This window comes from Schistocerca cancellata, chromosome 4 (assembly GCF_023864275.1).
Source record: "Schistocerca cancellata isolate TAMUIC-IGC-003103 chromosome 4, iqSchCanc2.1, whole genome shotgun sequence".
Lineage (NCBI taxonomy): Eukaryota > Metazoa > Arthropoda > Insecta > Orthoptera > Acrididae > Schistocerca > Schistocerca cancellata.
In genome coordinates, this window is record NC_064629.1 from 848,384,042 (window position 1) to 848,409,545 (window position 25,504).

At 43.0% G+C, this 25,504-nt stretch overlaps 1 protein-coding gene across 1 annotated transcript in view; it reads right to left on the minus strand.

Annotated features, from left to right (window-relative positions):
• Positions 1 to 7,389: 7,389 nt before the first annotated feature.
• The window catches only part of LOC126184471 (RB1-inducible coiled-coil protein 1-like), an 82,863-nt gene continuing 64,748 nt past the window's right edge, over positions 7,390 to 25,504 (minus strand). Inside the window, exons 6-7 of the mRNA XM_049926863.1 lie at positions 19,676 to 19,887; positions 7,390 to 7,763 (exon numbers count right to left, since the gene is read on the minus strand). Coding sequence (XP_049782820.1) covers positions 7,672 to 7,763; positions 19,676 to 19,887 — 304 coding nt within the window. The 3' untranslated portion in view covers positions 7,390 to 7,671. The remainder of the gene's footprint in view (positions 7,764 to 19,675; positions 19,888 to 25,504) is intronic.

Here is a 25,504-nt window from a genome sequence, read left to right on the forward strand (position 1 = left end):
GACCTGTCTGAACCAATAAGGCAAACAAATGGAGTACTCCAAGGAGACCCACTAAGCCAACTCCTGTTCATTCTGGCAGCAAAGGACCTTATGGAAATCGCTCAAGACGAAGATGTCGAAGCATATGCCTACGCGGACGACATTGTGATAGGCTCAAAAAACTTAAAGAAACTACAGGAGACTATAGAAGACGTGGAAAAATGGTGCACAAAACACAAGTTCGTAATCAACACTGACAAGACGGAAATTATGGTATTCAGACCAGGCGGGCAAATCCCAAAAATGACAAGAATTGCACTACAAGGAAAGCAAATATCTATCACAAAAGATTGCAAATATCTAGGGATAACACTCCAGCGCTCCGCAATGTGCTTCACTAAAAAAAATGGTTCAAATGGCTCTGAGCACTATGGGACTTAACATCTATGGTCATCAGTCCCCTCGAACTTAGAACTACTTAAACCTAACTAACCTAAGGACATCACACAACACCCAGTCATCACAAGGGCTTCATTAAACACACAACAGAGAAAGCGACACAAGCCATCAGAGCGATAAATGAAATAAGTTCCATCAGAACACTAAATCTAGACACAGCTATGGCACTCTTCAAATCAAAAATAATACCGATACTGGCTTATGGGACAGAAATCATATGGATACACCTAAATGAAAAGAACTTAGAAACATTGGAAAGAGCAAAAGCAACCTACATCAAAAGAGCATTAGGGGTAGCAAAAACCACAAGATCAAGTTTAGTCTACCTTCTCGCCCGAGAATCTTTCCTCATAGAGGATCTAAGGACAAGGTTCTTACTTCTCAACACATCAGCATCGGAGAACCTACTAAGATCACTACTCAAGAAAAGAGAGGAAGTACCAATGGAATTCTATGGATCCGGGGCCGTGATCGACCGCACTTGGACAGCAGCAAATTTTGAGATGAGACACGTACTTACAAGACTCGCAGTACATGGATTCCACCATGAAATTTGTGCAAATACAACATACCACGAACCATCAAATCTTTGCAAGTGTACACTCTGTGGACAGTCTTGTGAGAGATACCATATAGAAATATGCAACAAGAGGACCAGATCAAGTAGAGACTATGCAATAAATGGTTCAAATGATAATCTGTTATAATATCTGCACTGAATGTAATCTACTACTAAGAATTATGCAGACACTCAATACATCCTTGTAATTCACTCTCAAATGATTACAGTCTAATGTATAACTATAATGGCTATTTTGCTGCAATAAATTGTTTATTATTAATTTTACTTCTTAGCCCTTGAATATTTTGATGCACTAAAGATAGCTGACATTCCAGACTGCCTGAGATAAGGCTGAGCTGAAATAAAATTTCTGCTGATTGGTGAAAATTTTGAACCGACAGCTGTGTTTACTTATCCAGTGTGCCAAAATTTAGGTTTAAAAAACTTGTGACCTGGTATTGTGATCCTAATTCAGCCTGAAGAATTTGGCATACATTGCTGGCATGAGAATTACCCAATAACAAATCTTTAATTTTTTTTTCTCAAACCAATGATTTCTTTCAATCCTGACCTCTCTTAGAATGTGACTTCTTTCTGTGCCACCTGTCCTAAAAAAGGTGCTCCTCCAACACCTGTAACCACTCATGGTAGTGCCTCCCACAATTAAATTTCCTGCTGTTACCCCAACCAGTTTATCCTTCCCTTTCTTGTTGAGCTAAAAGTCATGCCTAGTATAATCCCACCTGCTGAGAGAATCAGCCGGAACTAATATGTGACCCCACACCCAACCCAAGCATCCGTTCAAACTCCAAGTTAACTCTCCTGACAGAAGAGCTCAACTGAGATCAGTCGGGCATCTCAGAACAGACACAAACTCCATACTGGTATGTCTTGATACTGATGCAATCTGTACCAAGTAACACTCTATGTTGTACACAGGATCTCTGTCAATACTGTTTCCTAGTCCACCTACAGTACCCTCAGTGTCTCCCTTGGTAAAAATTCTTTGAGGGGTGAACCTAAATCCTCTGTCATCTGACCCAGACCAGCAATAGGTTTAAAAAACTTGTGACCTGGTATTGTGATCCTAACTCAGCCTGCAGAAGTTGGCATGCACTGCTGGCATGAGAATTACCTAATAAAAAATCTTTTTTCTCGTTGCTGATTTACCTACATTCTTACTCTTTGGAGCCTTTTTTAAATAGAGGTTTCACTTCTGCATATTTTGTGAAACCTGGAAAATAGTGGTCTTCACATGACTGCTTAATTATTTTTGTCAGTGGGTGTGCTATTCTACTTGAAAATGATTTAATGAATTTGGCAGGTATTTCATCCCATCCCACAGAATTTTTGTTTTCTAAATTTAATGTTTTTCTACATCTTTTAGTGTTACTTTGTCAAATTACCTAATAAAAAATCTTTTTTCTCGTTGCTGATTTCCCTACATTCTTACTCAATTTTCTACTGAATATTTGTTGTACCCTGCCTGCACGTACCTCTGCCTGAGGCTCATCAGTTTCTAGTGAAGTAACAGGTCAAACTTACTTTTTACATTCACCACAAAGCTGCCTGATAAAATTTTAAGCCTGTTCCTTCTATTGCCTAGTGCCATTTCCCACCTCTCTCTGCTCTTCTCCCTTCTTATTCCGTCCAGATTGTCCCTAGCCTAATCTAACTCAGCTTGAAGGGCAGTAATTTTCCCTTCCTGTTCCACTATCTTTCTATCTCTACTACATATCCTAAAGAACCACTAATGAGTCTGATTCACTTCCCCAATTCCTTTGCAACTACAATCATCCCAATGGAAAAAAACTGCTGCATCCATGACACCAAACCCTGGAGCTAAAAATTCTATGGCAAGTCAGTCACTTTTCACTCATAGTAAAAATAACACTTTAGTCAGAATAAGTCAATTAAATTACCGAAAAACAAGAAAACACATTTACAAAAATTTGGCCTCCTCACAACTGTATGTAAACAAAGCTACTATGTGCAAAGTTTCTAGATACAGAAAATTAACTGTATGGTATGTTTTGTAAATAAAAATGAAAACAATGAAAGGATACATGGTACTTAACTTGCTGGAAAGAAGAAAGAACAATTACATAAGATTCTTTAAGTTAATTGCAAAGTTTGAACAAAAAATTGAATGTAACCTTGCTTTATGATATTTAGCATTTTCTGGAATAATACACAAAGAAAGGCAAAAACTTCAATGGTAAGCTTGAAAAGCATACTGATATACATTTTTAATTAATTTGTGTTTTTCTGAACTGGAACTAATTTTATTCATGAACTTGTTGATTGCATAAATCCTATTTTTGCCTTTTTGGAAGCCAAATTTGTTTTTTTGAAATTACATTAAATTTGTGACAGAAATTTCAAATTTGAATTGCAGCAATCATTCCAAATAGTTTAGAAAACACAGGAAGAAGGGAAACTTGATTGTAATTTCCCATATAATCTTTGGAGCCTTTTTTAAATAGAGGTTTCACTTCTGCATATTTTGTGAAACCTGGAAAATAGTGGTCTTCACATGACTGGTTAATTATTTTTGTCAGTGGGTGTGCTGTTCTACTTGAAAATGATTTAATGAATTTGGCAGGTATTTCATCCCATCCCACAGAATTTTTGTTTTCTAAATTTAATGTTTTTTCTACATCTTTTAGTGTTACTTTGTCAAATTTAATTACACTCTCAGTCTTGCTCAGACTTAAACCAAATAAGTGTACATTATCTCAATAGGAGTCTATGTGAACATCAGAGTTTGTTACAGTTATGAAGATTTCACTAACATTTTGTGGTGTCTGAGAAAGATTTACAACTATTTTGTCTTGTATACTTATTTTAGAAATTTCCTGGTTGCTTGGTTTCATTCCTCAGCTTCAGATTTGACAATAGGTCATACTGCCTTGGATTTATTCATGTGATTTTTAATGGATTTTGTGTTCTCCATGCCCTTTGCTGCTTTTTCAAAGCTTCTAAATAGTTTTTTTATGCAATTTAACATAGTTAATGAACTCATGACTCTTATTGGATTGCAGCTCAGCGTGTAGCTCTGTCTTTCTGCTTCTAGATAGACTTATGCCAGTGGTAATCCACTTTAGTTTATTTGTTGCTTTTCTTTGGCAGACATGCAAACAGCTACTTAAAAAGTTATCAAAAACTTTTGAACACGAACTTTCATGTTGTAATGACCAATCTATGTCATTTAGTGGACAAGGGCTGCGCAGAAAGTAACGCACCACATTTTTTTCTTCAACAATTCTTTATTGAACACAATGAGAATTACACACATGAAAGTATGGTGTTTTATCTGTAAACTCTATTTTTCCACATAATCTCCATTCCGTTCTATGGCGTTCCTCTAGTGTGAGACAAGAGTGTGTATGCCCAGTCGGTACCAATCCTTGTCGTGGCTGCAGAGCCAGTGCTTCCTGTGTGAATCACCTCCTCACCAGCCTCAAAATGTCTTCCACGAATGGCATCCTTTAATGGCCCAAACAACTGGAAGTCCATGGGGGCTAGGTCAAGGCTGTAAGATGGATGGGGTAACACTGTCCAACCCTGTTATGCGATGTGTCCAGCAGCCTTCAGACTTGTGTGGGGCCGTGCGTTATCATGTTGCAGCAAAACGTATGCTGGGTTACTGTGACACCGAAGTTGCCAGAAGCACGTCTTGAATTTTGTTAATGTTTTGACATATGCTTCTGAATTAGTGGTACCTCCTCTTGGCATCACATCAATGAGAATCACACCTTCACAGTCCCAGAACATGATGATCATGACCTTACCAGCAGAAGCAGTTGCTTTGAATTTTTTCTTCTGTGGGGAGTGGGAATGGTGCCATTCCATTGACTGTCATTCTGTTTTGGGCTCAAAATGATGAATCCAGGACAAGGAGGCCTCCCCCTCAGCTTCAAAATGTTGCAACAAATCAAGCAAATGTTTTTTCTGTGCAATTTGTGATCCACTATTAGGCACTGTCGGACCCATCTTGCACACACATTTGAATATCCACGAGTGCGGATAACTGCATCCACATTTCCTTTGCTCATTGACAGATGCAGCACCAACTGCTGAGTTGTAATGCATCTGTCCTCATGAATGGCAACATCAGCTTGCTGCAACATGTCAGGTGTGACATCCATGGAAGGAGCTCCACCAAACTGCCTTCTGATGACCTCATCCTCCGTGCCCATCAACTAACTGTACTTCTGTTGACAGCAGATGCTCCATAGACTTTGCACAAGTTTTTGTGAATATTTATTTCTCTGCAGTGAGAAATTCAATGATGGCACATTACTTGTAACATACACAACCTACAGCCACCATTTTGAAACTATGCTATCTGTTGGAAGCAACGGAAACTTGGCATGCTCACTCAGGAGACTTCAGCTAATACATACGTAATATTTTGCATTCATAGCATTGTTTTCAGCTGAGAAAGAAAATGTGGTGCATCACTTTCTGGGCAACCCTCGTACAACAGAACAAGTGTATGTTTTCTTCACTGAACTGCCTTTTGATCACATATCTCTTTCCATTTTATTTTTAGTAATTCAATAATCAGAGTAGAGTGATGTGAGATAGCTACGCTTCAAGAGGATTTATCACCATCCTTAAGTGAATAAGCCAAACTATTATGGAACTTTTGACAGATCAAACATTGGAACACAATCATGGAGGAAAAATAAGTGTGGAATGTTGGTATTTTTACTCTAAGCAACAGCAGCATTGACACTAAAAAGCTGTAAAACTAAAAAGATATGAAGACTTGAAAATTGTAATATGTGTTATATATATCTTCTTTTATGACTGTAATAAAATATCCTATTTAGACAGCTTTTATTGCAGCCACAAAAGATGGTATATAACCTAAATTTTCTGTACAGCTATGATGCAGACAAAAGGAGACCTGAACACAAAAAAGACTATTTGAAAAATCAATAGCTCTGTCATATATTAGCAAAAATGGTATTTGTGGTTCCTAGCACACTGGGAGCAGTGGTAAAACATCTCACAGGGAAGTTGAAAATAATTTGCATTGATAAAATATCCAACTTCCCAACTAGAAAAAGAAGCCACTTCTGTACGCATTATCAGCTGACAAAACATGCAGTCTAGGCATTTGGAAAGTTTATGATTGTGATAAAATATGAAATCTAGCATATTAATCTCATTTGCAATATTTGTTGTTGTCTTTTGTATCAATAAACAGTAGTAGTAGTAGTAGTAGTAGTAGTTATTATTATGTGTAACTCATTTGCTGTGTACACTACAATGTTGACAGTAAAAGTAATCTATGAAATTGAATTTTTAGGTGCAAGAGAGGGTCTGTAGGCTCTAAATGCTGAAATGTCACATAAATTGAGTCTATCAAGACAAACTTTTCCTGTTGTACAGAGAAGTCCTGCAATAAATTGCTAGTATTATTCTGTCAGAAAACAGTTCAGGAATATACTGGATGACAGATATCACTTTTTGCTTTTTAACTTCCATTATGTAGGGGCCACAATTAATAGTTCTCATGGTTCAGAGCAGTGTTCATAACACCCAATGGTGCCGCATACTGTACAATATCGTGCTGTTCCACAACCTCTGTAGGTGTGTCACTGTGGTACGATAATATCCCATATGATGTGCAAACACTGAAGAGTAAAATGCAGGGTCAAAGACTTCTATGCAGATAAGGTCTCTGCCATACCATCACATTGCATGTTTCACCTTCAGATTTACTACCAACACATTTCTTCTTATCCTAAATCCTCCAGATGTGTGTGTCACATTGGTACCCTCGCATCTCATAAATGAAATCTAACAATGTAGCAACCTGATCTCTTCAAGGCTGACTACCTGTTTCTGTTCAAAAAACATAACGTGGTCATAAAGTGTTATTTAATATTTATGAAATATGCCATATTTACAACTTGAGGATAATTATACACAACATACAATGCTCATCTAAAGTACTTTATTTATATGCCTAATGCAGGTATTCAGAGGTGACTGCTCAACTCACACATGTGTGATAACTCTGCATTTGTAATTGATTACAATGCAGTCCTGTTATGAATATGCCATGTTTAATATTATTTGTGTACTTGTTTCCTGGTGGTGTGATTTTAACAAGTAATGGCATTTTCCATACTAGACTTGAGTGTGCATCCTTTCAGAATAGTAGACAAAAGAAAAAATCTGGGAAGGTAAAGGAATGTGTAAAGGGAAAGGGAAGATGATAATAAACACTGGATCAGGAAAACAAACCAGAGGGAAGGAAACAAAGTGAATCAGAATTACTTGACTGAATAACTTGACTGACTCGACTGAATAAATAAATGTTCCATATATTAACTTCTTTTAATGTTTTATTTTCTTAAGCAGGTAACAATTGACAAAATTTGATATAGAACAATAAATATGGATTGCAAAGAAGTGCCAGTAATGTATTTCTAATCTGTTCATTGTAGGTTTTATGATCAGATCTGAATACAAAGTACTGATAACATTCAATTAAAATTTGGATTATTTTCATCACAGTGAAAACAGTGTTTACACAATGTCTTACTAAAACAATTTTTTGGAAGCTTTTCATAAACTGCAAACTTTGATAACACAGTCATCTAGAAGTGATTGATTTGTCAGCCCAGACACATTTCGCAATAACAAATCTAATAGACAAAGTACTTTAATCTTAGAATTTCCAGTTGCTCTTCAGTTGCAGACAGAGGCTTGTTGGTACTGGACTGGATGGCTGCATCATCTGCGGGAATATGAAGCAATCTCAAAATTTTATGATATAGAGGTGTGGCGACAGTCGACTGCCAGTAACTTCACCGGCGAAGCGCAGAGTAAAAGGTCTTTGGGGACTCGAGTTTCTTTGGATTATTCCTGTCTGCGTCTGGAGAGTGTACACATGTAGTGAAATTGTGCATTGTTTTTCTTGTGTTTCTGGAATAAATGAACCGTAATAAAAGTGCCTTAACGTAATAAGTTGGTATTTTTCGGTGCGTGGACCGTCACTATAGCCATAAAAACCCACATTGGTGACCCCGAGTCGCGAAAATACGTTGCAGTCGCTCGCTGTGTATCACCGGTTTCGTGCCAATAGACAATGTCGCAGCCTCCAGTTTTTACGGCAGTGCACGACACCGCGACCACAGAATGGACATTCGACTGTGAAGCGCAACGCTTCACCCCGTGGGCCACTAATACACCAGGAATGTTCGTATCTCCTGTGTTTGCCTCGCCTGGCCGGACGACTCTAACCTCGGCCGGCATACCACACCGGGCGCTGTACACATCGTCGCAGACACCTTCCACGGCATTCTACGCTCAACAGAATGCCCCGCCAGCACAGGACCATGGAAACCCCGAGTTTCTACCGCACAGCATGGACCACGCGGCCGGCCAGTTTCTGGGTCCACATGCACGGCTGCCGTTTAACGTGCCCCCTTTCGCGCCGGTCGAAGGGACACACGCGCCAACCGCGCCGGACCATTTATACGCCTACCCGTCCTGCCGCCCCGCGCACACCTCGGGCGATGCACCTGCTGTGGTTCCGCCCCGTCACTCGGCGCTCAATCGCGATCTCGCGCTCCTGCTCGAGATTCCGCCCACGCCTGCCGTGCCGTGCTTGTCGTGTGGGCGCACAGATTCCGTGCCTACATCGACTGGATACCACGTCTCGCCTACACAGTTAACGGACGTTCAACGCAACACAGTGAACACCGTGCAGAATCCCCGTGCATTCCGTGCCCCTCCTACAGCCCCACAAACACTGACCCCCGGCCATTTTCCGAAGCTGCCGCCGTTACAACCGGACAACCCAGTGACGTGGTTTACCTTGGTGGACAATATGTTGGACATACACGGTATTGCGGACGACAGCACCCGTTTCGTGCGTTTAGTGAACCATCTGCACGACCACCCTGATCTCATCAGTGACTTATTGCTGAATCCTCCTAAGAGCAACAAATATGCCTCTGCTCGCGCATTACTTATCGAGCATCTCTCTCGTCCGCCGGCCAATACTATTCACAATATAATTTACGACGAGACTTTAGGCGACAGAACACCCTCACAGCTGTGGCGACGCTTGCGTGCACAGGTCGGTACCGAGATTCTGCCGAACTTAGCGCTCTGGGCATTGTGGTTGGTGAAGCTACCACAAGAACTACAGTTACATTTGCTCCCAAATACCGCAGCGTCACTCGAGGATAAACTACGGCTGGCGGATCAGGCATACGCTATTATTCGACACAGCACAGTGTCTAACACCGCCGAGGTTGGTAACCCTGTGTGTATACTTCCACCGTCGGGCGGTAGAGGCCGGGCGCGTGCGTATCGCGGACAGCACACGGAACAGCAGCCACCTAGCGGCCAAGACCGGGAACCGCCAGCGGGTCGGCAACAGCTGCTCCCCACCCCAACAGGGCTAGCGCCTGCCCGCCCCACCTTCCCCCCGCCTGACGCTTTGGCTGGCGGGACGAGTTTAGCCGATTCACGCATATGCTGGTTTCACACCACTTTCAGAGATGCCGCTCGCAACTGCCGTCCGCCCTGCGTGTTCCCAAACGCCGCACGCAGGCCGCTGTAGGCGCCACGGCCCGCGGATACAGGCAGGGGCGCCCACAGACATTGCATTCTGTCAGATCCCCCACCCCACGAGGATGTCTGTACGCCTTGGATGTAGGTTCGTGCCGGTATTTTCTCATCGATACCGGAGCAGACATTAGTGTCATACCTCCCACATTTTCTGTAAAGGACATGACATCAACCAAACTGTCCCTTCAAGCAGCAAATAAGTCGACACTTCGAGTCGAGGGCCTGGCAAAGCTACCTATTGAACTCATACCTGGTAAACAGTTCACTTGGTCCTTCTACGTGGCTGATGTCGAAGATCCAGTATTAGGCATCGACTTTCTTTTTCACTTCGGACTGTCTCCAGATCTTCAGTCAGCCGCATTATTGCACCACGCCTCGTCCACGCAAATTGCCTGTTCAGTCGCCTCTTCGGCCCCCCCCCCTCCCCCTCGGCTGCCCGACGACCTGGGCACAGATCCCATCAAGTGCTACTCATCGGCAGACAGCCTCACGATTTCTACCGCCCATCCTGAACGCTCTGCAGTCGACGATCTCCGTCCTCACAACGTCGAACGGAACCGTGCCAGATCATCGGCTACGCAAGCCCTCACCGAGGCACGACGCCTCATACAACGCCTGCCAACGCCGCCACCACCTGACACCGGAGATGCACCTCGTGGAACCTCGTTGACACCGAAGCAGACTGCTTCCCTGGCACATCAGGTTAGTGACTCTTGTGTGCTACCGATCCCCGTTCACGACGGCCCCCAAATGAGTCTGCCAGCCAAGCTGAATGCTATTACGAATGGCACGACTCACAAAATTGTCACGACAGATGGGCCTCCAGTACGCCATAAAGCGCGCCGACTGCCACCACATAAACTACGCCTTGCTAAAGCCGCAGTGGAGGAACTTCTAAGGACAGGCATTGTCCGCCCATCGGACAGTAACTGGTCCTCCCCCATACATTTAGTTCCCATAAAGGACGGCACTGTGCGCCTGTGCGGCGACTATCGTCGCCTCAACGCACGGACGGTATTAGACAATTACCCGATACCTCACATACAAGACTTTGCGCAAGTACTTAGCGGAGCATGCATCTTCAGTGTCTTGGACTGCCACAAGGCATATTTACAGATACCAATGGAACAGAGTGACATTCCAAAGACAGCAGTAATCACACCTTTTGGCCTGTACGAATTTTGTTACATGCCTTATGGTCTCAAAAACGCGGCCCAAACTTGGCAGCGTTTTATAGACTCACTTCTTTTTAACTGCACGTATTGCTACGCATACCTCTATGACATACTAATTTTCTCCCCCTCTGACAGAGAACATGAACTCCACCTGGCCACGATACAGGACTTATTGACACGTAACGGAGTTGAGATCAATAATGACAAGTCACAACTCCGCTGCACCGCTGTCACTTTTCTGGGGTACACAGTCTCCGCGGATGGTATATGCCCTCCGCAGGAGCGGGTTGACTGCATTTGTAAGCTACCTCTCCCAGTGTCATTTCGCGAATTACGCCAGTTTTTAGGAACTGTCAATTTCTACCGTCGTAACCTGCCGATGGCGGCAGCAATTCAAGCCCCTTTGACTGACGCATTGGCCGGAAAACAAACCTCAGGCAGTCGCCGAGTACCGTGGTCTGACAGCATGGTGAGAGCTTTTGAAGACCTTAAATCAGCGTTAGCACATGGTGTCACTCTCGCCCATCCTTTGCCAGATGCCTGCATCTCGATTACAGCAGATGCAAGTGATTTCGCAATCGGTGCAGTCCTACAACAGCATGTCAATGACAAGACACAACCGCTCCATTTTTTTTCCAAAAAATTATCTACAGCTCAACGTAAATGGTCAGCATTCGACAGAGAATTGCTCGCAGTTTACGAAGCTGTAAAATATTTCTGCACAGACATTGAAGGAAGGAATATAACAATCTTCACAGACCACCGCCCCCTCGCGGAGGCTATCCGTAACCCCGCTACTGACCTTCCCCCACGTAGGTTGCGGCAAATGGACTTAATTTGCCAATACACAACAGACATCCGTTACATTCGAGGGTCAGAAAATGTGGTGGCTGATTACCTATCACGTATCACTGCAATTTCATCCCCCATTAATTTCGATGAATTGGCCCACTTACAGGACAGTGACACCGAATTGCACAACCTCCGACAGGACCCAGATACTTACCTTCAGATCGTTTCGTGCAACCTACCGGGCTCGGCAAAGCCACTGTGGTGTGATACTTCCACGGGCACCTCTCGGCCTATTGTTCCCCCTGCGCTATGTCGCCAAGTGTTCAGTAGTTTACATAACCTGGCACACCCTGGTGCTAAGGCTACTACTCGCCTGGTTACAGAACGCTTTGTGTGGCCAGGTGTGAAGAGGGATTGTCGTACTTGGGCCCGTGCTTGTTTACAGTGCCAGCGCAGCAAAGTTGGCAGGCACACACAACCCAGTCTAGGTAAATTCGACATCCCGAAAGGCCGCTTCCGTCATGTACATGTGGATCTCGTGGGACCATTACCCATGTCGGATGGTTTCAGGTACATCCTGTCCGGCATTGATCGCGTTACACGTTGGGTGGAGGCAATCCCCCTGCAGGACATCACAGCAGATTCCGTAGCACGCGCATTTGTATCCTCCTGGATAGCTCGATTTGGCTGCCCTACATCCATCACCACCGACCAGGGAAGACAGTTTGAATCCCTGCTGTTTAACAAACTCTGCGTCCTCTGTGGGGTGGATAGATTCCGCACTATGGCTTACCACCCACAGAGCAATGGACTGGTCGAGCGGTGGCACAGAACGCTGAAAGCGGCACTCATGTGCCACGGTGGTGAGTGGTGCGATGCCCTTCCCTGGGTTATGCTAGGAATACGCACGGCTTACAAGACAGACCTCCAGGCTTTGCTCGCAGAGTTACTGTATGGCGAGACCCTAGTCCTCCCTGCAGAGTTCGTCAATGACGAAGCAATCGCCGACCTGGCCGACCTCCCCATGCTAGTTGAACGGGTCCGGACACACATAGCCGCGATCCGCACGCCTCCTCCACGGCCACATACCCGCCCTCGCGTGTTCAGGCATGTGGCACTGGACTCTTGTGAGTTCGTTATGTTACGGGATGACACGGTCAAACCGGCATTACAACCACCCTACTCTGGCCCACATTGAGTAGTGTCTCGCAGGGACAATACTATGTACATTCTTGTCAGTGGTCGCCAGCAGACAGTTTCCCTCCAACGCGTGAAACCAGCCTGGACGATCGAAGAATCTGTAACACCTCCCCCCGAGTCTAGCGTTCTTTCATCAGATGGTGACGACCCCGACCACACACAGACCACTCACCCCCCTGCGTCCCACCATGATCGTAATGGCACCGAGCCTACACCTGAGGGCAACTCAGCGGTTGCGTACGATGATATGCTACCCTCGTTCCAAACAGGCAATGCGTGTGACAACCCACAACCTCAGGCTCAACCTCATGTTGCGTGTGACATTACACCGTCCCAAGTATTGGTACCCAATACCTCCACAGAGTGTTCCAAGGTTTCTCCTGAACTACGTTACTTTTCGCCCCCACCCCCCCCCTAGTGCACCCTACATCCACTGCCGACGAAATTTGCATCGCAATCAACGCCTCTGAGTGCCAACGCGACGAGCTTTCCTTGCAGCTCCATGAGGGATCCATCTTCGTCCTCCGCATAGGGGACACTTCACGTGGGTCCACACCCACGTCACACGTCACCATCCTGCGCACAGTCCCTATCCCAAATGGGGTGGATACGGCTGCCATAACCGCAACGTTCAGCACCGACGGGATGCTCAAGATTCGCATCCCTCTCTCCGCCGGTACTGCAACAACATCTCCTGTGCCCGTCCAGTTCATGCGCACAGGTCGACCAGTCCGACCCCCCCACTGGATGGCGGACTACACGAGCGCTAGTCCACCCTGCACAGACAGTATGGACACTTAGCGCATGCTGCTATCAACCAGCGAGCATCCCACAACGCCACTACACAGGAAGACACCCACGTCCGTCCACCAGTGCTCCGCACTCCTGGGGGGGGGGGGCTCTGTGGCGACAGTCGACTGCCAGTAACTTCACTGGCGAAGCGCAGAGTAAAAGGTCTTTGGGGACTCGAGGTTCTTTGGATTATTCCTGTCTGCGTCTGGAGAGTGTACACATGTAGTGAAATTGTGCATTGTTTTTCTTGTGTTTCTGGAATAAACGAACCGTAATAAAAGTGCCTTAACGTAATAAGTAGGTATTTTTCGGTGCGTGGACCGTCACTATAGCCATAAAAACCCACAGAGGAGTAAACATAATATAGCTCATAAAATAAAATAAAATTTTCAGAATGCTAGCAAAAGAAAAAAAAATCAAATAACAGGAACAGAATTCTGTACTGAACTTAAGTACAGGTTTTTCATTTAATTTTTGTTTAATAAATTATTTCACTTGGTTGTGTAGTTTACATAATGTAACTGAGCAAGGTGGTGCACTGATTGCAAAACTGGACTTGCATTTGGAAGGATGACCATTCAAATCTGCATCCAGCAATTCAATTTAGCTTTTCTGAGGTTTCCCTAAATCAGTTAAGACAAATTTCAGGATGATTTCTTCCAAAATGATTAGCCAATTTCCTTCTCTATCATTCCCCAATACGAACTTAAGATACAATATCATAAAAACTATCTGAACACCCCCCCCCCCCCCCCCCCATGTAATGTGGAACTGAACTCTGCAGATGCCATGCCCATCTAGCTATTGCCCAATATCTTGGACACCTATTTTATCTAAAGTTTTGGAATCCGTCATCAACTTCCAGTTGTGTGATTATCTGGCACGTAATAACATTATTACTGCTGTACAATTTGGCTTTAGGAAGAGCAAATCCACAGTCCATGCCATTGACTCCCTGATTAAAAAAGTGCTTAATGCTTATGAAGGAAAAAATTTTGCTCAGGCTACCTTTTGTGATCTTAGCAAAGCCCTCGATTGTGTGGAGCATATTTCACTCCTCAACAAACTAGTTTATTATGTAATCACAAACAGTGAAGTGGACAACATTTTTGAATATTTCCTCAGCAACCTTAAACAAATTGTTTGTATTGGTAAACAGATATCACAGCTAGCTGAAGTTAAGTGTGGTGTGCCACAAGGCTCAGTATTAGGACCTCTGCTATTTATCCTAATGACAAACGATCTACCATCTTACATAAACTCTCACTCCATTCTCTATGCAGATGATACCACTTTTTTCAGTGTCAGCTCAGACATGGATATGTTCCAAACTGTGGCAAATGACACAATATCACAAGCATCAGTCTGGTTTCGAGTTAATGGGTTCCTGCTTAATGAGAGTAAAACTCAAAAGATTGTATTTAGTTTAAGAGATCTGACAGTAGCAGACTTCACGGATAGTGTTAAGTTCTTAGATATTGTTATAGATAGCAAATTGACTTGGGAGCCCATATTAAATACATTAGTGCAAGGCTGTCTAGAGTGGTGTATTTTTTAAGGAATTTAAAAAACCATGTACCTGCGGCCTATGTAAGATCGGCCTACTTTGCTTTTTTTTCAAAGCATTATATCTTATGGGCTTTTACTATGGGGCAATAGCTCACACCTTCAGGACATTTTGGTACTTCAGAAGAAAGTAATTCGAATTATAACAAACAGTGATAAACTGGCCCATTGCAAACCACTGTTTATCAACTTAAAAATAATAACTGTTATAAACATGTATATTTACACTGCCCTACTACATATAAAGAGCAACTTATCAGAATACCAGTGTAGAAGAGATGTCCACTCTCATGGAACCAGAAATAGTAGCCATCTTGACATACCTTAATACACATTATCCAAGTCACTGAACAGCTACGAAGTGGTGGGTGTGAAGATGTTCAATAAACTGCCACTAGAATGGGTAGAAGCTCCATTTGATTTATTTAAAGACAAATTATTCAGTTGGTTAGCGGCAAATCCTTGCTACTCACTTCAGAAATTATATGACTGTAAAATATCATAGTGGTACCGGTTTGGAGAGTTCAGCATAATTTCTTTAACTGAGTAATTTATGACGCAATGCTTTTCATATTATTTGATTTTAAATATTGTATTATATGGAAAACCAATAGTGACATATTGATCTTCAACCCATGTATATATGCTGTATAACTTGTATTTATGTAACTTGACTTTGTCAATTGCTGTAACAGCTAAACAACAATAAAATATCATTCAATTCAATTCAATTCAGTGAAAGAGGAATCTGCCAGTACCAAAGCAGGTGGGAATTATTCTGTTGTCAGTAGAGAAGCAGTAACAGAAGAACAGGTTGGTCAGGACAGCTCAATGACTTTGAATGTGGACTAGTCATTCAATGTCACCTGAGTAACAGATCCATTAGGAACGTCTCAACCCTCTGAAAGCTGTCCAAATTGACTGTTATTGTAAAGTGGAAATGGGAAGGAACTGTAGTATATGCAAGCAGTATATTAAGGGCAGGGCCCCTGCATGTTTAGACACAACATGTGCAGATACGTTCAGAAAGGAGAAATTCTAATCTCTGCTGCATTCGGGCAAGAAATTCCAATCTATGATGCATTCAGACAATGAAAGGATTCACTTGTGACAAATGAAATTTTGTACCTAGGCTGGGATTCAAACCTGGGACTCCTCCTTACTAGGCAGATGCATTAAGCATCTACACCATTTCGGCACAACGGTTAGACACAACTGCACAGATTATTGAAGCTTGCCTCCCCGGTCAATCCAGATTCTCATTTGCCACATTCTACCAAAATGGTATCCCCTAGCCTATTTTCCTCTGTTTGCTCATCACATCATGTGAAGACTCACATGAGGTCAGGTGAAGAATGCTCTGTGCTGAATAATCATATTAGCCTTCGTGGTGCATATTTATCTATATGAGTGGCACCATTCATATAGATACATATGTGCCATGAAGTCTAATATGATCATTCAGTGCTGAGCACTCTTCACCTGACATCGTGTGAGTCTTCACATGATACGATGAGCAAACAGAGGAAAATGGGCTAGGGGATACCATTTTGGTAGAATGTGGCAAATGAGAATCTGGATTGAGGGAGGAGGTGAGCTTGGGTAATCTATGCATTTATGTCTAAGCACTGTGCCAAGGTGGTATAGATGGTTAATCCATCTGCCTAGTAAGCTGGAGACACAGGTTTGAATCCCAGCCTCGGTAAAAATTTTCATTTGTCACCAATGAATTCTTCCATTGCCTGAATGTGGCAGAGACCAGAATTTCTCATTTCTGAAAATATTCTATTTCCAGCCATGGGGTAAAAGACAGAAATAGTATCTGTTCTTTCAGACATGTTCAAAAGAACATATACCACTCATATAGATATGTAAGCATGGATATGCTTTGTGGGCCAGGTGTGGCCCCCTACAAATTGTTTGTCAAGCCTCCTGCAGCTGTCACAGCATTTGGGTGCACAAGTCACACTGATATGTAGCATACAAGTCACAGTAAATAGCATTTCAGTTGTTGGTACCTACTTGCTTGTGTGCAGTCACATGTCCATGTGGCACTGTGCATGTATTCCTTTGTGACAGGTACTTTGGTTGCCACTCAGCCCCTTGATGGCCCTCTGAGCTTTGGGCCCCAGACTAGCTGCCAGCTGCCTATGAGCCTACACTTAGGACAACAATGCCTGTCCACTGAATCGCCCAGAGGACACAGTTGTATGCAAACATAACTTTGTACAAATACACACAATCGCTGGGCATGTAAATGATTAGAGTTGCAATGGTCTATGACAAGTAGAACAGAGTGCTTTATCATTGTTCATGCTTAGTGTTATTACCCGGCCTAATATGATATATAAGAGACACAAACAGCATCAGATGTTGAGTGATTATTGTGATGGACACAGAGATATTATGTACTCATATGAGGCAGCATTATCAGCACCTGTCAGGGTTTGAATGGGGCTTCACTGTGGGTCTCCACTCGGCCAGCTGGTCAAACTATTCAATACCCAGATTTGTAGGGCATTCAGATATGACAGCGGCCCAAGTTGTACTGTGTGCAAACATGAAGGCAAGCTTACTTGTCATTAAGGTTCCAGTCGACAACCTCTGACCACCACAAGGGAGCATCAATGTATTGTGCACAAAACACATCATAACCCATTCACATCTGTGCCTGCCATCCAAGAACAAGTAATGAGCTCCCCATCATGCACCATTGTTCACAGACTAGCAGCAGCCACAGGCTGCCATTAACACTGAAACACAAATGGCTGTTTGTAGTGTTGTCATGAGCGGGAAGCATGGACTGCTAATGAATGGCATCACACTCTGTCTCACTGCCAGTATCCACAATATCAAGAACCAGTTACAACAGTATTGGGCCAGACAGCCTCAGGAGAGGCCTTTATGACACCCTTCCCATATGAATCACTGCATGCATCCAGATCAAAGGGGTTGCAACAACATACTGATAGGTGAGCTCATACCATGTAGTTTTTTTTATAAATTTGACTTAATTTTGTAAACACTGAAATAACGTCACATACCCTCTCAACCAGTGAAATTTCATTTCATTTCCTTCTTAGCTTATGGGTGCTTCACTCCTGCCTGGAGTTTCCATTGTTTGAATAGGTTAATTATTTATGGGGGTATCTATTCTGCAGCAACATACATCTGTGTTCTGGGAGACTCTGTGAGTAGTGGTGGTCAGCATTTGACTGTTATGGTCAGAAAGGCTGCATATCACTTGTATGGCAAGTATGCAATTAATTTTATTTTTATATACAAAAATGTTTTTGATTAGTCTGCAACAAGTGGCAGTGACTATTTGGAAAATTAAATACAGTACACTGAAGGAGCACAAGTTATGTTTAGTGTCTGATCTGTAGTGAGAATTATTTAAGAAATCTACATTAAAGTCACCTAAAAGTACTGTATCCCTTTCCTTCCTTGTTAGATGTCACAGCAAAACATATAGTTGTCTGATGAAGCAGCTGAGATTACCAGAAGAGCTCTGTGTTCTGTATATGGCTATAATAAAAAAGTGTGCAAAGCCATATACCTGTAAATGGTGCTCCAGGCAGCACCTCTTATCATTGAGTTTTGAATGGATATTTATTTTTAATACATCTTCTTCTCTTCTTCCATCCATATTATTTCCACAGTAATAAGGTGCAAGTATATTGCTACCAGAAGGAAGAATGTCAATGCTAGCACACATGCCCTGAGGAGCATAACACTTTAGCATCTTTTACCACTTGTGGAACCTCTAAGTCTAACTGAACTGAAATATGATTAGTATTACTTGTTCTCATTTGGTGTGGTAAGAGACTATCCCTACTACCTGCACCCCAGGGACATTATAGACCTGAAAGCTAATGTATTCCAGTTATTCAAGTAACTTCAGTGGTCTTGACTGTAAATTGCTACTGAATTGCTCTTTCTCTATTGTAGCAGTTAATGAACACCTAATGCTTTTTCATCTGCCTTGTTAATATGCAAGCCACACTTTCTAAACAATTCTCTATGGTTAGAAATATGGTCCCAGAATCAGTGCTTGTGATTTTCAAAAAGGGGGAATGGATTTTTGATGTGTTTTTACTTTTGCTATCAAATTGTATTTAACTTTCCTTTCTATTCTCTTTTCTCTTAATTTACTCTCTTTCCTCTCTTCCTAATGTCTATTCATTTTCTTTTCTCTTTGCTCTCAGCATGGGTGACCTTCTCTGTATTGTTCTCACTATGGAAGACCATCTGCAGTTTGTGCACTTAGATATTTCTACTATGTGTGAACTTCCCCACAAAACTCTGCATTCCTGAAAAAAGTCACCATGGCATAAAGCCTTTTGCAGGCTATGGCAGTACAGTCCCTACAAACTGGTCTCTGCAAAGAAATTAATGATTTTCAAAGACTGATGCATACACTGTTTTAATAGAATTTATTTACTAATTGCCACTTTAGGTAAAAGGCAACATGTTATCTTATTTCAGTAATGATCTAGGAAACATAGAAGTTGTTTTTATTTAATTCTCTGTGTGTACCTACCAGATGATGAATTTTTGCTGATGCTGTCCTCCATCTCTCTATGTAGGATGTAGTTCAGAGCATTATCTGGCACCCACGGGCTATTTGAGCTATGAGGAACAGCTACTATGGGTAAAGTTGAGTGTCGAGCGCATAATGACTGCAGTGAAGAAGAATGTTGTGAAGAACTTATATCCAACATGCAGCTCTTTGAGTTCACATCCTTTACCTTCCTGTAAAGGTTTCTTTGTAAGAAGCTTAAATACAGGCAACAGTTTAATTCTAAATATATATATATATATATATATATATATATATATATATATATATATATATATATATATATATATATATATATATATATATATATATAAATACAGAAATTGAAGAAAACATTGTTTTTAGATCACAGAAACATATTTACTCCCTCTTCCTTGTGGTCTGTGCACTCAATATGAATAGCTTCTGCTCAGTTTATAATGACCCTGACATCAACAAGGTGTTATAATCTGAAATACTCACCATGCCACTTCCTATTTTTTTCTTTTTCACTTTCAGCTGTGGTTGCGGTTGGGTTGTTTGGGGAAGGAGACCAGACAGTGAGGCCATTGGTCTCATCGGATTAGAGAAGGATGGGGAAGGAAGTTGGCCGTGCCCTTTCAAAGGAACCATCCCGGCATTTGCCTGGAGCAATTTAGGGAAATCACGGAAAACCTAAATCAGGATGACCAGACGTGGGATTGAACCGTCGTCCTCCCGAATCAGCTGTGGTAGTTTCCTTATTTTGTCTCTACACACATTCCTTTTTCATATATTTTCTATACCTGTGTTACAAAAGCATGTAATTTGATACTCCTCTTCCATTTCTCACTTTTATTTTCAATAAATAATGTAATTTCTTAGTTTCAGTAATTTTCACTAGATTAATAACAATATTTGTAAAGTATTAACTGCTATTTTGTTTGCAGGGATACTGCTGTAATATAGTTAGCAGAAGTTGGTCCCAAACAGTTGCTGCAGGGATGGCACAGCTGCTTACATATATACCTCAGCCAATCACTCAATGCAATTTTGATATGTCTCTCTGGCAATGCCTCAGTTTTTCTCAGCTCTACAGATGACTATTGTTTCTGCCTGCAGTCATTTTCACTTTAAAGTTGAAAGCTGGCAACAGTGCTGTGAGCTGTCTGGGATCTGCCGTCTGCTTCATGTCTGCTGTGCAGCGAGCTACCTTAATTTAAGTATTAACTGTATTTTTCGTACTTGTCACTTCTTCTTCCATGTATTTTTGCTTTTAGGAAGCTTTAATTGTCGAGTGCTAGTAATAGTGTTCCATAGATTTCGTGTTTGTTTTGAATACAGTCAGAGAGAGTCCCTTTAGTCAACCATAGTGCCAGTAGCGCTAGTCTTTGTTTTCAATACAGTCCAGAGACAGGTAGTGCTATTTTCATTGTTTTCTACAAGAAGTGGCTAGCAACCACAGTTTAGTTAACAATCAGCCACCTTTAGTGAATTAGCAGTCTAGTTAAAAGTTGATTAACTCTCTACAGTAAATTGATTTCTTAGGATGGATAGGATGTGTGAATGCTGTGTACGGACGCATGAGGAGCTGGCCACTGTTTGCGAACAGCTGAACGTGTTGATGGCCACGGTCAGCCATCTTCAGGCTGCTGCCTCAGAGTGTAGCAGCAGTGGGGAGTCTGGTGCATCACATGGTACACCCCAGGTGTTACATGCTTCACCCACTGTCCCTGCTGTCGAGACATCTTCACGGGTACCGGGCGCTGTTGGGCCACCCTCTCCCCAAGGGGAGTGGCGGGTTCAGCGGCGTTCACGGCGCATGAGGTGGAGGGTCAATGTGGAGGCTGGCCGTGTGGCATCACCCGCTCTGTCTGTGAGTGGACATGTGGCCACTCCTTCAGCAATGTCTGAGCAGGCACACAGGGGGAGGGGTTTATTAGTTATTGGGAGCTCCAACATTAGGCGAGTGATGGAGCCCCTTTGGGAAATAGCGGAAAGGTCGGGGAAGAAGGCCAGTGTTCACTCTGTCTGCTTGCTGGGGGGTCTCATCCGAGATGTGGAGGAGGCCCTGCCAGCAGCGATAGAGAGCACTGGGTGCACCCGACTGCAAATTGTTGCTGATGTCGGCACCAATGACTCCTGCCGTCTGGGTTCAGAGGTCATCCTCAGTTCGTACAGGTGGTTGGCAGAATTGGTGAAGGCAGAAAGCCTCGCTCGCAGGGTGGAATCAGAGCTAACTATTTGTAGTATCATTCTCAGAACCGATTGCGGTCCTCTGGTTTGGAGCCGAGTGGAAGGCTTAAACCAGAGGCTCAGACGATTCTGCGGAGATCTGGGGTGCAAATTTCTCGACCTCCGCTAACGGGTGGAGAAATGTAGGGTCCCCCTGAACAGATCAGGCACGCACTACACGCCGGAAGCAGCTACAAGGGTAGCGGAGTACGTGTGAGCGGCTACAAGGGTAGCGAAGTACGTGTGGAGTGCACATGTGGGTTTTTTAGGTTAGAGAATTCCCTCCCTAGACCCGACAAGACGCCTCCTGAGACGCGGCAAGGTAGGAGTAGGCAAAATGCAACATGCAATAACAATATTAATGTGCTAATAGTAAACTGCAGGAGCGTCTATAGAAAGGTCCCAGAACTGCTCTCATTAATAAACGGTCACAACACCCATATAGTACTAGGGACAGAGAGTTGGCTGAAACCAGACATAAACAGTAATGAAATCCTAAACTCAGTTTGGAATGTATACCGCAGAGACAGGCTGGACAGTGAAGGGGGAGGCATGTTTATAGCGATAAGAAGTGCAATAGTATCGAAGGAAAATGACGGAGATCCAAAATGTGAAATAATTTGGGTGAAGGTCACGGTTAAAACAGGCACAGACATGGTAATTGGATGTCTTTATAGGCCCCCTGGCTCAACAGCTGTTGTGGCTGAGCACCTGAAGGATAATTTGGATAATATTTTGAGTAGATTTCCCCACCATGTTATAGTTCTGGGTGGAGATTTTATTTTGCCAGATATAGACTGGGAGACTCAAACGTTCATAATGGGAAGCAGGGACAAAGAATGCTTTATCTGAAAACTACCTTGAGCAGTTAAACAGAGAAGCGACTCGAGGCAATAACATATTAGACCTTCTGGTGACAAACAGACCTGAACTATTTGAAACAGTTAACGCAGAACAGGGAATCAGCGATCATAAAGCGGTTACTGCATCGATGATTTCAGCCGTAAATAGAAATATTAAAAAAGGTAGGAAGATTTTTCTGTTTAGCAAATGTGACAAAAAGCAGATTACAGAGAACCTGATGGCTCAACACAAAAGTTTTGTCTCAAGTACAGATAGTGTTGAGGATCAGTGGACAAAGTTCAAAACCATCGTACAATATGCGTTAGATGAGTATGTGCCAAGCAAGATCGTAAGAGATGGAAAAGAGCCACCGTGGTACAACAACCGAGTTAGGAAACTGCTGTGGAAGGAAAGGGAACTTCACAGCAAACATAAACATAGCCAAAGCCTTGCAGACAAACAAAAATTATGTGAAGCGAAATGTAATGTGAGGAGGGCTATGCGAGAGGCGTTCAATGAATTCGAAAGTTAAGTTCTATGTACTGACTTGGCAGAAAATCCTAAGAAATTTTGGTCTTATGTCAAAACGGTAGGTGGATCAAAACAAAATGTCCAGACACTCTGTGACCAAAATGGTATTGAAACAGAGGATGACAGACTAAAGGCCGAAATACTAAATCTCTTTTTCCAAAGCTGTTTCACAGAGGAAGACTGCACTGTAGTTCCTTCTCTAGATTGTCGCACAGATGACAAAATGGTAGATATCAAAATAGATGACAGAGGGATAGAGAAACAATTAAAATCACTCAAAAGAGGAAAGGCCGCTGGACCTGATGGGATACCAGTTCGATTTTACACAGAGTATGCGAAGGAACTTGCCCCTCTTCTTGCAGCGGTGTACCGTAGGTCTCTAGAAGAGTGTAGCGTTCCAAAGGATTGGAAAAGCGCACAGGTCATCCCTGTTTTCAAGAAGGGACGTCGAACAGATGTGCAGAACTATAGACCTGTATCTCTAACGTCAATCAGTTGTAGAATTTTGCAACACGTATTATGTTCGAGTATAATGACTTTTCTGGAGACTACAAATCTACTCTTTAGGAATCAGCATGGGTTTCGAAAAAGACGGTCGTGTGAAACCCAGCTCACGCTATTCGTCCATGATACTCAGAGAGCCATAGGCATGGGTTCGCAGGTAGATGCCATGTTTTTTGACTTCCGCAAGGTGTTCCATACAGTTCCCCACAGTCGTTTAATGAACAAAGTACAGGGTTATTACAAATGATTGAAGCGATTTCACAGCTCTACAATAACTTTATTATTTGAGATATTTTCACAATGCTTTGCACACACATACAAAAACTCAAAAAGTTTTTTTAGGCATTCACAAATGTTCGATATGTGCCCCTTTAGTGATTCGGCAGACATCAAGCCAATAATCAAGTTCCTCCCACACTCAGCGCAGCATGTCCCCATCAATGAGTTCGAAAGTATCGTTGATGCGAGCTCGCAGTTCTGGCACGTTTCTTGGTAGAGGAGGTTTAAACACTGAATCTTTCACATAACCCCACAGAAAGAAATCGCATGAGGTTAAGTCGGGAGAGTGTGGAGGCCATGACATGAATTACTGATCACAATCTCCACCACGACCGATCCATCGGTTTTCCAATCTCCTGTTTAAGAAATGCCGAACATCATGATGGAAGTGCGGTGGAGCACCATCCTGTTGAAAGATGAAGTCGGCGTTGTCAGTCTCCAGTTGTGGCATGAGCCAATTTTCCAGCATGTCCAGGTACACGTGTCCTGTAACGTTTTTTTCGTAGAAGAAAAAGGGGCTGTAAACTTTAAACCATGAGATTGCACAAAACATGTTAACTTTTGGTGAATTGTGAATCTGCTGCACGAATGGGTGAGGATTCTCTACCACCCAGATTCGCACATTGTGTCTGTTCATTTCACCATTAATAAAAAATGTTGCTTCATCACTGAAAACAAGTTTCGCACTGAACGCATCCTCTTCCATGAGCTGTTGCAACCGCGCCGAAAATTCAAAGCATTCGACTTTGTCATCGGGTGTCAGGGCTTGTAGCAATTGTAAATGGTAAGGCTTCTGCTTTAGCCTTTTTCGTAAGATTTTCCAAACCGTCAGCTGTGGTACATTTAGCTCCCCGCTTGCTTTATTCGTCGACTTCCGCGGGCTACACGTGAAACTTGCCCGCACGCGTTCAACCGTTTCTTCGCTCACTGCAGGCTGACCTGTTGATTTCCCCTTACAGAGGCATCCAGAAGCTTTAAACTGCGCATACCATCGCAAAATGGAGTTAGCAGTTGGTGGATCTTTGTTGAACTTCGTCCTGAAGTGTCGTTGCACTGTTATGACTGACTGATGTGAGTGCATTTCAAGCACGACATATGCTTTCTCGGCTCCTGTCGCCATTTTGTCTCACTGCACTCTCGAGCACTCTGGTGGCAGAAACCTGAAGTGCGGCTTCAGCCGAACAAAACTTCATGATTTTTTCTATGTATCTGTAGTGTGTCGTGACCATATGTCAATGAATGGAGCTACAGTGAATTTATGAAATCACTTCAATCATTTGTAATAGCCCTGTAAGAGCATATGGACTATCAGACCAATTGTGTGATTGGATTGAAGAGTTCCTAGATAACAGAACGCACCATGTCATTCTCAATGGAGAGAAGTCTTCCGAAGTAAGAGTGATTTCAGGTGTGCTGCAGGGGAGTGTCATAGGACTGTTG